This window comes from Salmo trutta, chromosome 6, assembly GCF_901001165.1.
Source record: "Salmo trutta chromosome 6, fSalTru1.1, whole genome shotgun sequence".
Taxonomy (NCBI): Eukaryota; Metazoa; Chordata; class Actinopteri; order Salmoniformes; family Salmonidae; genus Salmo; species Salmo trutta.
Genome location: NC_042962.1, coordinates 17968019 through 17984398, shown reverse-complemented (window position 1 = coordinate 17984398; position 16380 = coordinate 17968019). Strand labels below are relative to the sequence as shown.

The following is a 16380-nucleotide window of genomic DNA, read 5'->3' as shown; positions in this document are numbered from 1 at the left end:
GGTTTGATTGTGAAATATGTTTTTAGATCGTTGCTTTGTCGTAGTATTGTAGAAGCCCTAGATGCAGCTAGCATACAACCTATAGCTCCTATCTTGTAGAGTTGGTTCCTATGATATTGTTCATAATTCTTTCTTTAATACCTGCTGTTCCAATGGCTACCCGGACTATTTGCATTGACCCCCCCCCATCCCCCCTTTTTTTTTTACACTGTTTATTATCTATTATCAATGTATAGTCACTTTACCCCTACCTACATGTACATATTACCTCAATTACCTGGACTAACCTGTTCCCCCACACATTGACTCGGTACCGGTACCCCCTGTATACAGCTTCGCTACTTGGATTTTATTGTTACTCTTTTATTTTTTATTTCGTTTATTTAGTAAATATTTTTCTTAACTCTTATTTTTCTGAAAACTGCATTGTTGGGTAAGTAAGCATTTCAGGGTAAGGTCCACACCTGTTGTATTCGGCGCATGTGACAAATAACATTTGATTTGATTGTCTGTGTCCAAAAGCATGCATTTTAGAAGGCCTACAAACCATAAAATACTAGAAAAACAAACTTTTTTTCTGCTCCAAATGAATCCCCTGTGGCCAGTGAGAATCAAAGAGCAGTAAAATGAGTGGCGTTCAGTCGACACAACAGCACGTAGCTGAGGTCCCATCTAATGGCAGTGTTTGTAGACAAAACACACTCCGCATTCATCCCAGACACACAGTAAATGGGCCTGCTCCAGTTCAGGCCTGCCTCTTCTTCAAAGGCAAAAAATACATTTGATTTGTTTTGATGATAATGCAGTCAGAAGCCATTTGAAATGTTTACTCATGAAAGGCTGTAACTGCTCCAGCTTGCCCTCTTGGTATGGTATGTTGCATTCAAAAACCAAATATTAAGACTTGCAGATCATATTTAGTTGAAACCAATTGAGTTCCTGAGATCAACCTACTTTGTACCTAAATCAGCCATTAATATGCAGCTTTTACTGTGATCGTTATTCATGAATGGCCCTTACTTTTCCTCCCTCATATCCACCTCCCTAACCACTACACCATCTTACTCTGTAACACACTGTTCAACATTCAACTCGGTTTACCTTTCATGTCATCATAACACACTGTTTCTCTCCTCAGATTGGCTTCATACGGGCAGCATCTTCCAAGCATTATGTTAATTGCCGAAATGTGCCTTTTTGTTTATGCCAGATTTTGCTGCCTACTGCTAAACACTTGAGAAGCGTTGTGTGGGGTAAAAACGCAGTGGAGCTGTTTTGTAGCTGAAGCTTTGTCTAAGGCCCTACCACGTTTGGTGCCTCTGAGGAGTGTTTTCAGAGTCTCTGTGGCCCTGTAGTCAGTAGCGTTGAGGGTGAAATCACAAGGGGGTTTTAGAATCAAAAGGGGTTGATGTCGCACCTGAGTGAGAGACTGAACATCAACAGCCATTCAGAAGCTCCTTTGAGCCGCGGGAACAATGGCTTCCACACTGTTTGTTCACTCGCTTGTTTTGGATAAGATTTGGGATAAGAGAGCAATTTTGTTTGGATTCGGGCCCGTGAGAGCGGACCATAGATATCATCTCAGTAGGTCTACTTCAATGAAAATCACCTGTGTGATGCTTTGAAAAAGTTTGAGAGGGAAAAGTATGCAGGGTTTTGAATTCATAACTTGTTTTCCACCAATCACGTTAAGGCTTACTGGCAGGTGGTGGGAAAACCTGGCCAATGGAGAATTAGTATGATAGTGCCAATGGGGTTAGATAAAGCCTGGGGCTGCCTCCTAACTATTTGACTTGTAATTCCCCCACATCTTGCTGCTAGGCTGCTTAATAATTCAATATTATACCTTTTATATTTAACTAGACCTTTTTTCATTAGCAGCCAATGTTTGGGTGATTATTAGGCTCAGAAAAAGCATGTTGTAGACTCTTAACATTTCTTGAAACCCAGTTTTGGGTTTTCCCTTGATCTGTACATTAGCATAGAAGTCTTGCAAATACAATAGACATTGTTGCAAAATCTATTATTTCTCTAAACTAGAGATCCAATATTACACCTGAACATGAAGAAATGATAAAGTACAAATATGAATAGTTGAACACCTGCCAGCATTTCACGTCACTTAATCATTTTTTGTGTTCTCTAACTCTCCCCAAACTATTTTGACAATGTGAAATGATTTATTCTTGAAGCTCTTTTTTTCCCTCTGACACCGCTCACCCCTGAAGTTTGACGCGTGTCTAAAGTAGTTTGCGGCAACGTTCTTCTCCCGCCTCTCCCCCCACCGCGGGCCAGTGTCGGACCACGGATCTCATTATAACACAGTTGAGAAAGAGCGGGAGGGAGCGAGAGAGAGAGGGAGAGAGAGAGAGAGATGAGCGTAAAGAAAGGTGCTCGTCAGTCATTCTATCACTCCTCTCCTCCCCGGGGGGGAGAGAGAGAGGAAGCTGAGCGTAAAGAAAGGTGCTCGTCAGTCATTCTATCACTCCTCTCCTCCCCAGGTTACCTCGCTCGCCATGGCTGCTCTGTGTCACTTCCTGCACATGAAAAGACAGCTGTCTTGAAAGATACACGGCAGCGATGAATAACAAACCAGCGCCACTTTGAAACTCAAAATCTAGAGAGGAGAAATGGAGAGAAAACAGGAAGAAGACTAAGTGCCTCAACATTGTCAATATGTGTTAAACTGTGTTTAATGTCTCTTTACTGCATCCAATTCTGAGACATTCGAAGAGAGAAAAAGCAATCTGCATTAAAATACGGCCTGCCCTTCAAAGTGTCAGTAGTAGTGGCGGTTTACAAGGCCTGCGACGGCACGTTTCTCCCCGTACCCAATGTGGCCGGTAAAAGGTCATGTGATAATGCTAGTCTTTTAAGCTCGTTTCAAGGTGACGTCACAGTGTGTGTATACCTGATTCCCTTTTTCAAAGACGTCTTCAGGAAATAAAAACTTGATTCCTCCGCTCTGATTTCTCCCTCATTCCTCATTTACTCAAACAGCCATGTAAGCCTTGCCAAAGACTGATTTCTGTCATTGATGACTGTTAAGAAATGGCATATTTTCCCACCTTAGGCAGTCACAGAAAATACCACAAATTTAAATTGTGTTATTTGATATCGAGTGGAAGTGCCATTTCTCTCGTTACGTCTGGCACTCGGTGGTGTGGGCGGGCAGGGAGGGGGACGACGACGACATCAGTGAGAGTGAGGCTCCTCGCCATGGGGACCAGGCTGCTTGCCATTATCCACTTGCAGCACTGATCAAGGCTTCTTGTCCTCTGAACGAGTTCTGTGTCATTTTATCATTGAGGGGAACAAGCGTGAGAGCGAGAGATATGGGGGGGAGCAAGCGGCTTCCTTGGCCAAAAGAGGCTCCACTGCAGGCAATCAGAGCTAATCAGATCAGTTGTCTGATGGGGCTGAGAGAGAGGTATCGGAAGGAACGTTGGATGGATACGGCTAAAAAACAATGCATCATTATGATCTATTTATACATTCTTGAAACTCGTTGGCGAGGCAGCAGGCAGCTGGAGGATACATTAACTTACAGGGGGAAGAGGCAGCAGGCAGCTGGAGGAGACATTAACTTACAGGGGAAGAGGCAGGTGGAGGAGACATTAACTTACAGGGGAAGAGGCAGGTGGAGGAGACATTAACTTACAGGAGGAAGAGGCAGCTGGAGGAGACATTAACTTACAGGGGAAGAGGCAGCAGGCAGCTGGAGGAGACATTCACTTACAGGGGAAGAGGCAGGTGGAAGAGACATTAACTTACAGGGGAAGAGGCAGGTGGAGGAGACATTAACTTACAGGGGAAGAGGCAGGTGGAGGAGACATTAACTTACAGGGGGAAGAGGCAGGTGGAGGAGACATTAACTTACAGGGGAAGAGGCAGGTGGAGGAGACATTAACTTACAGGGGGAAGAGGCAGCAGGTGGAGGAGACATTAACTTACAGGGGAAGAGGCAGCAGGTGGATGAGACATTAACTTACAGGGGAAGAGGCAGCAGGTGGAGGAGACATTAACTTACAGGGGAAGAGGGAGATGGAGGAGACATTAACTTACAGGGGAAGAGGCAGGTGGAGGAGAAATTAACTTACAGGGGGAAGAGGCAGCAGATGGAGGAGACATTCACTTACAGGGGAAGAGGCAGATGGAGGAGACATTAACTTACAGGGGAAGAGGGAGCAGGCAGCTGGAGGAGACATTCACTTACAGGGGAAGAGGCAGGTGGAGGAGACATTAACTTACAGGGGAAGAGGCAGGTGGAGGAGACATTAACTTACAGGGGAAGAGGGAGCAGGTGGAGGAGACATTAACTTACAGGGGGAAGAGGCAGCAGATGGAAGAGACATTAACTTACAGGGGAAGAGGCAGATGGAGGAGACATTAACTTACAGGGGAAGAGGCAGGTGGAGGAGACATTAACTTACAGGGGAAGAGGCAGCAGATGGAGGAGACATTAACTTACAGGGGAAGAGGCAGGTGGAGGAGACATTAACTTACAGGGGAAGAGGCAGGTGGAGGAGACATTAACTTACAGGGGAAGAGGCAGGTGGAGTAGACATTAACTTACAGGGGGAAGAGGCAGCAGATGGAGGAGACATTAACTTACAGGGGAAGAGGCAGATGGAGGAGACATTAACTTACAGGGGAAGAGGCAGGTGGAGGAGACATTAACTTACAGGGGAAGAGGCAGGTGGAGGAGACATTAACTTACAGGGGAAGAGGGAGCAGGCAGCTGGAGGAGACATTCACTTACAGGGGAAGAGGCAGGTGGAGGAGACATTAACTTACAGGGGAAGAGGGAGCAGGTGGAGGAGACATTAACTTACAGGGGGAAGAGGCAGCAGATGGAAGAGACATTAACTTACAGGGGGAAGAGGCAGCAGATGGAGGAGACATTAACTTACAGGGGAAGAGGCAGCAGATGGAAGAGACATTAACTTACAGGGGGAAGAGGCAGGTGGAGGAGACATTAACTTACAGGGGAAGAGGCAGGAGATGGAGGAGACATTGACTTACAGGGGAAGAGGCACATGGAGGAGACATTAACTTACAGGGGAAGAGGCAGGTGGAGGAGACATTAACTTACAGGGGAAGAGGCAGATGGAGGAGACATTAACTTACAGGGGAAGAGGGAGCAGATGGAGACATTAACTTACAGGGGAAGAGGGAGCAGGTGGAGGAGACATTAACTTACAGGGGAAGAGGCAGCAGATGGAGGAGACATTAACTTACAGGGGAAGAGGGAGCAGATGGAGGAGACATTAACTTACAGGGGAAAGAGGCAGCAGGTGGAGGAGACATTAACTTACAGGGGGAAGAGGCAGGAGATGGAGGAGACATTAACTTACAGGGGAAGAGGGAGCAGATGGAGGAGACATTAACTTACAGGGGAAGAGGGAGCAGATGGAGGAGACATTAACTTACAGGGGAAGAGGGAGCAGATGGAGACATTAACTTACAGGGGAAGAGGGAGCAGGTGGAGGAGACATTAACTTACAGGGGGAAGAGGAAGCAGATGGATGAGACATTAACTTACAGGGGGAAGAGGCAGCAGATGGAGGAGACATTAACTTACAGGGGGAAGAGGCAGCAGATGGATGAGACATTAACTTACAGGGGAAGAGGGAGCAGAAGGAGGAGACATTAACTTACAGGGGAAGAGGGAGCAGAAGGAGGAGACATTAACTTACAGGGGAAGAGGGAGCAGATGGAGACATTAACTTACAGGGGAAGAGGGAGCAGGTGGAGGAGACATTAACTTACAGGGGGAAGAGGCAGCAGATGGATGAGACATTAACTTACAGGGGAAGAGGGAGCAGAAGGAGGAGACATTAACTTACAGGGGAAGAGGGAGCAGGTGGAGGAGACATTAACTTACAGGAGAAGAGGCAGCAGATGGAGGAGACATTAACTTACAGGGGGAAGAGGCAGCAGATGGAGGAGACATTAACTTACAGGGGGAAGAGGCAGCAGATGGAGGAGACATTAACTTACAGGGGAAGAGGCAGCAGATGGAGGAGACATTAACTTACAGGGGGAAGAGGGAGCAGGTGGAGGAGACATTAACTTACAGGGGGAAGAGGCAGCAGGCAGCTGGAATATACATTAACTTACAGGGGAAGAGGCAGGTGGAGGAGACATTAACTTACACGGGAAGAGGCAGCAGGCAGCTGGAATAGACATTAACTTACAGGGGGAAGAGGCAGCAGGCAGCTGGAATAGACATTAACTTACAGGGGAAGAGGCAGCAGGCAGCTGGAATAGACATTAACTTACAGGGGAAGAGGCAGCAGGCAGCTGGAATAGACATTAACTTACAGGGGAAGAGGCAGCAGGTGGAGGAGACATTAACTTACAGGGGAAGAGGCAGCAGGCAGCTGGAATAGACATTAACTTACAGGGGAAGAGGCAGCAGGCAGCTGCCTCACCAGCACCACTCCAGTGCTGAAGTTTATTTTCATAATTAGTCCTAATTGCGTGTCCCGGTGCGAGATCAGAATGGCAAAAAACTAATATGATACATTTTTCATGAGGTGCTCTGCTCGGGCAGAGTAGGGTTTTATCAGCCCAGTGTCTGTATGCGGTTGTTTTTATTCTATTTCATCTCATGTTATTTTTCGGGGGAACTAGTCCTTTAGAGGAGTATGTTGGTACAGTTTGTACTGGACTGGTGTTCTACCTCGGTGAGGAAGATTCTGATTGGCTTACAGCACCAGCGTAATGGGCACCTTTTCTGAAAAGGTTCCCAGAAGGCCGTTTTCCTGCCTCCTTTCATGTCTAATAATGATGTGGATATATATCTCTATTTTTAATAATGTGTCTCCTCTTTTGACCCGACAGGATCTGCCGCTGGGTTGTCATTTAAAGAGCTGACCTTCTAACCTTTTGGATCTTTCATGTCCTTTCTTTCTTTCTTTCTTTCTCAATTCAATTCAATTTAAGGTGCTTTATTGGCATGGGAAACACATGTTTACATTGCCAAAGCAAGTGAAATGGATAATAAACAAAAGGGATTTTTTTTGTAATGAACAGTAAACATTAGACTCACTAAAGTAAAAAAAAAATAAAGACATTTCAAATGTCATATGTCTATATACAGTATTGTAATGATGTGCAAATAGTTGAAGTAGGAAAGGGAAAATAAATAAACATAAATATAGGTTGTATTTACAATCGCTCTCTCTCTTTTTTTCTCTCCACAGAGCTTCTTTGAAGGACAGTCTGCACCATGGGACTCTGCCAAGAAAGACGAGAACAGGATGAAGAACCGATACGGAAACATCATTGCATGTGGGTACAAATGATATGTCACCAGTATTTGTTGTTGTCATTCAGTCCCCTAATGGTTAGATATGGATTTGTGAACATTATTGTGAAAAATGTCATTGATGTATTGTCTGTTATTGTAAAGCAACATATAGTTAGGATCATATGAGAAATGTGTTTTGAAGCTGTGATCCTTGTTCCAAACGACATTGAATGTGCATGTGGATACAACACAGGCATTCCTAATTGACTTGGCAATTATGAAAATGAGCCTTGACATGGCCTAGGGTTCCATCTTTCTCTACAGAACCATTTCACACATTGCTTTTTTCCCCATCGGCCTACTCCGATACACACACACACCCCACCCCATCAGTGATGAGGTGACTGCCCCAGTTATTTCCATGAAAATAAGATTCCTGACACTTCCTGTCCCTGCAAATGAGCAACCGACCAATCGCAGTGCTGCACATGGCGCGACAACCAATGAGCTGCAGGGCACATTGGGGGGGACTGACAGTTTCCTGCCGGCTATAATAATTAGTGAATAAATCATTCAGAGTACGTTAGCATCTCCTCTGTGCAATGGGAGAGAGGAGAACGATCTTCTCTGATCTCCCTCTTTATCAGTCATAATGAATCGTTATGACTAATGGACAGACACTTGTTTCATAACAGAGCTCTGTCATGTGATGAATTTGATTAAGTAGAGTCACCCATCACAGTAGTTGACTGCCCAAACTCATTCTCTGCACCTAACTGGTGATACGGGCTCTTACTGTGCCCAGATCCATCACTTTGAATCCCAACAACAACTAAGATGAAACCATAACTGAAAGCTGTAACTGAACAAATGAACAGCATAGTTCACTTACACATTTGTTGACTGGTATCCAAATGAATAGGGACTAAATCAACTTATTAACCCAGGAAAGGCTTTGTTCTAGGGGGAAATGTTAGACACCAGCACAGTGGCTCGGTAGTTTTGCAGTATGTGCAGGAGTTGATGACCTTAAACTCAGTGGACACGCTCCTCCACAGGGATAGCCGACCAGTGTTTTCCTCTCTGTCTCATCAATATTACTAATGGGGCCTTGTTTTCTCATCCTCTCTCTTGTTTTTTCTTTCTCTCTGTCCTATCTTTATCCAGATGATCACTCCCGCGTCCGGCTGCAGGCTATCGAGGGAGAGCAGAGCTCCGATTACATTAATGCAAATTACGTGGATGTAAGTACAACACCAGCCTGGGCTTAGACATAAAGGTCAGCCATCGTGTGTCTGTGCACGCGCATAGCTCTCAGATGGAATGAGATGATGATCAGGCTCCTGCTTAAACCCACAATCCTCCTACCCCGCTCTCCTCCTCTTCCCGCACACCATTCAGAAGTTTAGACACACCTATTCATTCTGGGATTTTTCTTTATTTTTACTGTTTTCTACATTGTAGAATAATAGTGAAGACATCAAAGCTATGAAATAACACATATGGAATCATGTAGTAACCAAAGAAGTGTTAAACAAATCAAAATATATTTTATATTTGAGATTCTTCAAAGTAGCCACCCTTTGCCTTGATTATAGCATTGAACACTCTTGGCATTCTCTCAACCAGCTTCACCTGGAATGCAATTCAATTCAAGGTGTGCCTTGTTAAAAGTTGTGTGCCTTAATGCGTTTGAGCCAATCAGTTGTGTTGGGACAAGGTACGGGTGGTATACAGAAGATAGCCCTATTTTGTAAAAGACCAAGTCTGTATTATGGCAAGAACAGCTCAAGTAAGCAAAGAGAACTTTGAAAGTTTCTTCAAGTGCACAAAAACCATCAAGCGCTATGATGAAACTGGCTCTCATGAGGATCGCCACAGGAAAGGAAGACCCAGAGTTACCTCTGCAGCAGAGGATAAGTTCATTAGAGTTACCAGCCTCCGAAATTGCAGATACATGCAAAAAAAATGCTTCACAGAGTTCAACAGACACATCTCAACATCAACTGTTCAGAGGAGACTGTGTGAATCAGACATTCATGGTTGAATTGTTGCAAAGAAACCACTACTAAAGGACACCAATAACAAGAAGAGACTTGCTTGTGCAAAGAAACATGAGCAAAGGACATTAGACCGGTGGAAAACTGTCCTTTGGTCTGATGAGTCCCAATTTGAGCTTTTTGGTTCCAACCGCCGTATCTTTGTGAGATGCAGAGCAGGTGAAAGGATGATCTCCGCATGTGTGGTTCCCACCGTGAAGCATGGAGGAGGCGGTGTGATGGTTCTTTGCTGGTGACACTGTCGGTGATTTATTTAGAATTCAAAGCACACTTAACCAGCATGGCTACCACAACATTCTGCAGCAATACGCCATCTCATCTGGTTTGCGCTAAGTGGGACTATCATTTGTTTTTTAACAGGACAATGACCCAGGCTGTGTAAGGGCTATTTGACCAAGAAGGAAAGTGATGGAGTGCATTCGGGAAATTATTCAGACCCCTTGACTTTTTCCATATTTTGTTACGTTACAGCCTTGTTCTAAAATGGATGATATAATTTTTTCCCCTCATCAATCTACGCACAATACCCCATAATAACAAAGCAAAAACTGTTTTTTAGAATTTTTAGCAAATGTATAAAAAAAAACTCATACATTAACATAAGTAATCAGAACCTTTACTCAGTACTTTGTTGAAGCACCTATGGCAGCAATTACAGCCTTGAGTCTTCTTGGGTATGACGCTACAAGTTTGACACAACTGTATTTGGGGAGTTTCTCCCATTCTTCTCTGCAGATCCTCTCAAGCTCTGTCAGGTTGGAATGGGAGCATCGCTGGACAGCTATTTTCAGGTCTCTCCAGAGATGTTCGATCAGGTTCAAGTCCAGGCTCGGGCTGGGCCACTTAAGGACATTGAGACTTGTCCCGAAGCCACTCCTGCATTGTCTTGGCTGTGTGCTTAGGGTCGTTGTCTTGTTGGAAGGTGAACCTTCGCCCCAGTCTGAAGTCCTCTCGAGACGGTTTTCATCAAGGATCTCTCTGCTTTGTTCATCTTTCCCTCAATTCTGACTAGTCTCCCAGTCCCTGCTGCTGAAAAACATCCCCACAGCATGATGCTGCTACCACCATGCTTCACCATAGGGATGGTGCCAGGTTTCCTCCAGACGTGATGCTTGGCATTCAGGCCAAAGAGTTCAATCTTGGTTTCATCAGACCAGACATTCTTGTTTCTCATGGTTAGAGTCCTTTATGTGCCTTTTACTGAAGAGTGGCTTCTGTTTGGCCACTCTACCATAAAGGCCTGATTTGGTGGAGTGCTGCAGAGTTGGTTGTCCTTCTGGAAGATTCTCCCATCTCCACAGATGAATTCTGGAGCTTTGTCAGAGTGACCATCGGGTTCTTGGTAACCTCCCTGACCAAGGCCCTTCTCCCCTATTTGCTCAGTTTGGCCGGGCAGCCAGCTCTACGAAGAGTTGATGGTTCCACACTTATTCCATTTAAGAATGAATTAGGCCACTGTGTTCTTGGGGACCTTCAATTCAGCAGAAATGGTTTGGTAACCTTCCCCAGGTCTGTGCCTCTACACAATACTGTCTCTGAGCTCCTCGGAGAATTCCTTCGAAATCATGGCTTTGTTTTTGCTCTGACATACACTGTCAACTGTGGGACCTTATATAGACAGGTGTGTGCCTTTCCAAATCATGTCCAATCAATTGAATTTACCACAGGTGGATTCCAATCAAGTTGTAGAACCATCTCAAGGATGATCAATGGAAACAGGATGCTCCTGAGTTAAATTTCGAAGTCTCATAGCGAAGCGTCTGAATACTTATGTAAATAAGGCATTTCTGTTTTTTTATTTTTAGGCATTTGCAAAAATGTCTAATAACCTGTTTTCGCTCTGTCATTATGGGGTATTGTGTGTAGATTGATGATGAAAAAACTTTAATCCATTTTAGAATAAGGCTGTACCGTAACAAATAAGTGAAAAGTCAAGGAGTCTGAATAATTTCAGACCCCAATTTCATTGAAAAAAACTATAAACGCAACATCTAAAGTGTTGGTCCCATATTTCATGAGCTAAAATAAAAGATCCCAGAAATGTTCCATACGCACAAAAAGCTTATTTCTCAAATTTTCTGCTCAATTTTGTTTACATCACTGTAAGTGAGCATTTCTCTTTTGCATTTCAAAAAGCGGATTAAACAGCATAATCATTAGACAGGTGCTGGGGGCAATAAAAGGCCACTCTAAAATGGGCCAGTTTGTCACACAACACAATGCCACAGATGTCTCAAGTTTTGAGGGAGCGTAAAATTGGCGTTCTGACTGCAGGAATGTCCACCGGAGGTGTTGCCAGATAACTTAATGTTCATTTCTCTACCATAAGCCGACTCAACGTAGTTTTTGGAGAATTTGGCAGTATGTCCAACCAGCCTCACAACCGCAGACCACGTGTAACCACGCCAGCCCAGGACCTCCATATCCGGCTTCTTCACCTGCGGAATCGTTTTGGACTAGCCACATGGACAGCTGATGAAACTGTGGGTTTGCACAGCCATATAATTTTTGCACAAACTGTCTCAGGTAAGCTCATCTGCGTGCTCGTTTTCCTCACCAGGGTCTTGACTTGACTGCAGTTCAGCGTCGTAACCGACTTCAGTGGGCAAATGCTCGCCTTCGATAGCCACTGGCACTCTGGAGAAGTGCGCTCTTCACGGATGAATGCTGGTTTCAACTGTACCGGGCAGGTGGCAGACCGTGTGTTATGTTGTGTGGGCAAGCGGTTTGCTGATGCCAATGTTGTGAACAGAGTGCCCCATGGTGGTGGTAGGGTTATGGCATGGGCAGGTATACGCTACAGACTGCAAACACAATTGCATTGTCGTGCCATTCATCTTCCACCATCACCTCATGTTTCAGGATGTCGCAAGGATCTGTACACAATTCCTGGAAGGTGAAAAGGTCCCAGTTCTTCCATGGCCTGCATACTCAACAGACATGTCACCCATTGAGCATGTTAGGAATGCTCTGGATCGACATGTAAGACAGCGTGTTCCAGTTCATGACAATATCCAGCACCTTTGCACAGCCATTGAAGAGGACTGGGATTCAACAGGCCACAATCAACAGCCTGATCAACTCTATGCGAAGAGTTGCGTCGCACTGCATGAAGCAAATGGTGGTCACACCAGATATTGACTGGTTTTCTGATCCACGCCCCTACCTTTTATTGTAAGGTATCTGTGACCAACAGATGCATGTCTGTATTCCTAGTCATGTGAAGTGCAGAGATTAGAGCCTAATGCATTTATTTAATTTGACTGATTTCCTTATATATGAACTGTAACTCAGTAAAATCTTTGAAATTGTTGCATGTTGCGTTTTATATTTTTGAGAGCGGGAGAGATGGGGCATTGATCCAAATGGCCCGTCATCAAGTTTGCCTTCTATTTGTTTTGAGCCTCAGATGTAAAGAGTCCACACTTTGGGTCATGGACTGTCAAACAGAAACAAACAGCAGGGTCCTGGTAAACACACACACACACCACAAGCCCTGCTTGTGCCACAGGTCAGCGGTCCCCCTGCCGCTATCACGCCGGGTGTGTGAAATTGAGAAAAAGCCTTTGTGATACTTCAATGAATCTGTCATTGTGTCCAAAAACGATAAGCTTCTGTACAAACTGTGATTGTGAACTATGCGGTGGCCATGCAAGTGGCTGTTGTGTGGAAGCTGATTGTACAACATAGATTTCAATCCTATTCTACCCAAAGGTGTTTCCTTCAAAGTTCTTTGGGGGAAACGTTTATCAAAATTACATCTTCTGATTTATGTAGAAGTAAAACAAAATGGAGTCATCTTTTTTGTTGAACGTGAGAGACACAGCAGAGATAACGAGAGAAGAAAGAAGAGATAGTCAGTGACACACTCTGGAGATTTCCACGACTGTCTATCACATGCACACACACACATTCATCACAAATGTGAGCCAAATGTCCATCTATGCTGTGGCGTGAACAGAGCTGCCTTTGACCGCCATGTGTCCTGTATATCCAGTCCGGACTATGGAATTAGAACTAGAACACTGTCCAACTCTATGTTCTGGACACAGTCTGTCCACATCCAGTACATACTGTAGGGCCATTAGTTTGCCATTAGTTTCCCGGGTGACCGTTCACCACTAGAAGCCCACTCCTTGTTTACCCTTCTGGCTATTGCTGTTGACAGCAATAGCCAGTTATTTTCCTGTCCCATCAACCAGCTGGCATGGTGCCACCCACGCCAACCAACCGCCCCCTGCGTATACTTACCTCCCTTGTCTCCTCCTCGCCTCACTCCTCATCTCACTCCGCATCTCCCTCTCTACCGCCACGCCGAGCTTTGCTTTCACATGTCATTAGCCACATTAGCACACTTAGCTCTCTCTTCTTCAAAGGCCTGTGTAAATTAGTGTAAATTTGCAGCGTAGGTGGAACAAGTCGCTATCTCTCGAAATTAAAGGGCCTGTAAATAATTTCCACACGCCCACATGGCGTCTTCATGTCAGAGACATTGTGTTCAGGTGCTCAGAGACTGATAAAAAGATAATTATGAAAGCGTCCGCTCTCGTTGTCAAGACCGGAATTGGTACGCGTTAGACAGCACTCTAAGTGAATATGGTTTAATCTGGCTTTGTTTCACTGTTTGCATAGTTCTTGATAGCAACAAGGTTATTCTGAAGGATATTATATGAGAGGTGAGAATTTGCCCATTAACTTAATAGACGTTTTGCGTTACAAAACGAGGAATTGTTATCTTGACGCAAGCAGCCTCCTTTGATAATGCAATGTTCCTCTCACAGAGAATCATAAGCATCAACAATACAGTACTCATTAATACATTCCATGAATACATTTTGACTGTGTTTGTGTACGTGCGCGCGTGTTTGGCAGCACACTCGTGTGTCCAGTCGTATGTGTTGAATTAGCATTCCGCGTCTTACTGCTCTGCAAGGTTACCTAATGTAGCTAATTACAGCTTGACCCCAGAGGACTCGTGGTGACACGGACATGAAGACATCTGTACACTACCTCCCTCCGCTGCACCTGCCCTCTCCTTTCCCTGCAGACTGTCTGTCTGGGTTTCTGCTCCCTCCCAGTGTTTCTCTAGCCTGTTTCTGTAGTGCTGTCTCATCAACTCCTTTGGTCATTGGCATGACAACGACCATAGCAGTTGTCTGTGTGTGTGTGGCGCATTCGGTCAGTGAACTCTGCAGCATCTGTGTGAGTGCTGCTCATCTCCCAGGCACAGACCTAACAGGTCCCAATTAAGTGGAATTTCAGAAGAAGGTCAGAACAGAAGTCTAAACCTTTCTTCCAACATGATGATCACATAGAATACGTGACCAGCCAATGAACCCTTCTCCTAATAGCCTCTCGCTAACTAACTCTATAGCCTTAGTTGATATTCATCGCCACATGTGCTCCCACGGTGGGAACTCCTTGATAGTATGTAGAGCAAGAGGATAAACAAGTCTCAGGGAGCCCAGCCTATCAGAGCCCAGTAAGACAGAGAGCCCAGCATATCAGAGTAGAGGGATGAGGTGTCCCTGTTTGATTCAGTCCAATTATATTCCATGTTAATTACAGTTGAGGTAAAGGGAATATGGCGTGGATAAGAGCTGGACAAGATGAAGACAATAGGTCAGACTTTGTGGCGGGTGGGAACGGCTCTTTACGCCAACATTTAGCTTCCCACCGTGTACAGTAGGCCTCGCTAGGATACAAGATGCTCGACAAATGAAATTTGAGGGGATTAGAGTAATCCCTCTGAGATTGAGCCTATTCCGAAGATAAGAGCCACACAGCAGAAGAATAACGCAGCCGTGTGCGTGTTCACAATCCACAGACTGTATTATCCATCGAAAATATGCTGTCAGTGCACTTTAAGTGAACCGACCGCAGGAATTCTTCGAGAAAGAGAAGTGCTGTTGACGGGATGTTAGAGTGGTTGCTGTCATGTTGTTGTCATTATTTTAGAAGACAAGCTTTTGCACGTATTTTCAAACGGAAGCAAAATAAACCTTTTCTTTCTACTTGGTTTGAATTATTTAGTAATTTAAGAAAAAATATGTTTTGAAATATGTTTTCACCGCAGCATGTTTCGCTTCTTGACTCAAGTAAACAAATATGCCCATTGTACTGTATTCTTTTATGTGCTGAAAATGTTAATTTGTTTCTCTTTCTCGCCCTCTCTTTCGGATTTCAGGGCTACCACAGGCCAAATCACTACATTGCTACCCAAGGTAAGAACAGGAACACACGACAAACTTGATCTTGTCTGAATATCTCAGTATTGTTGTTGGATCTGCAAGTCTTCAGTCTGCTGTTCAGGATGACAGCCTCACCAGAGCTGTCAACAGAGATATACAAGAGATCTGTAAAAAGCTGTGGGACTCCCCTCTCTCTCGCTCTCTAACAAACCTCCCCCCTCCTTTATTCCCTCCAGCCTGTCCAAGCCGTGTTGTGCTGAAGTAGCGTCTTAGAACAATTAAACAGTTGTGTGAGCAAAAGGGGAGGGGTGAGAATTGCAGTAATAAATAAGTGGATAAGGTCATGTGTACTGGCGCGGTGTGTGTACATGCACATGCGTGTCTAAACGTGTGTGTTGTATTACTGCATTAATCCGGCAGGCATACGCTTTTCCCACAAGCCCACTGGAGGTGAGCACTGATTGATAATTAATTGTTGTTGAGTTCTTGGAGGCAATGTTTTCTCGGCCAACCGCGCAAAGGTAATTCCATTCCACGCTCCCTCCGAGTATAGGCAGCCAATCCAGCACAGTCAGACCTAGTGGACAGTCTGGTGGTCTGGGAGCTGCATAATGACCTAGTAGACAGTCTGTGGTCTGGGAGCTGCATAATGACCTAGTAGACAATCTGGTGGTCGAGTGGGTCTGAGAGCTGCATAATGACCTAGTAGACAGTCTGGTGGTCTGGGAGCTGCATAATGACCTAGTAGACAGTCTGGTGGTCTGGGAGCTGCATAATGACCAAGTAGACAGTCTGGTGGTCTGGGAGCTGCATAATGACCTAGTAGACAGTCTGGTGGTCTGGGAGCTGCATAATGACCAAGTAGACAGTC

The 16380-nt window shown here is 44.9% G+C and overlaps 1 protein-coding gene across 3 annotated transcripts in view; it reads left to right on the top strand.

Moving 5' to 3' along the window:
* The window catches only part of LOC115195565 (receptor-type tyrosine-protein phosphatase mu), a 310061-nt gene that overhangs the window by 241414 nt on the left and 52267 nt on the right, over window positions 1-16380 (top strand). For all 3 annotated transcript variants that reach the window (XM_029755546.1, XM_029755547.1, XM_029755548.1), the window contains 3 exons: window positions 7212-7299; window positions 8426-8502; window positions 15506-15542. In XM_029755546.1, coding sequence (XP_029611406.1) covers window positions 7212-7299; window positions 8426-8502; window positions 15506-15542 — 202 coding nt within the window. The remainder of the gene's footprint in view (window positions 1-7211; window positions 7300-8425; window positions 8503-15505; window positions 15543-16380) is intronic.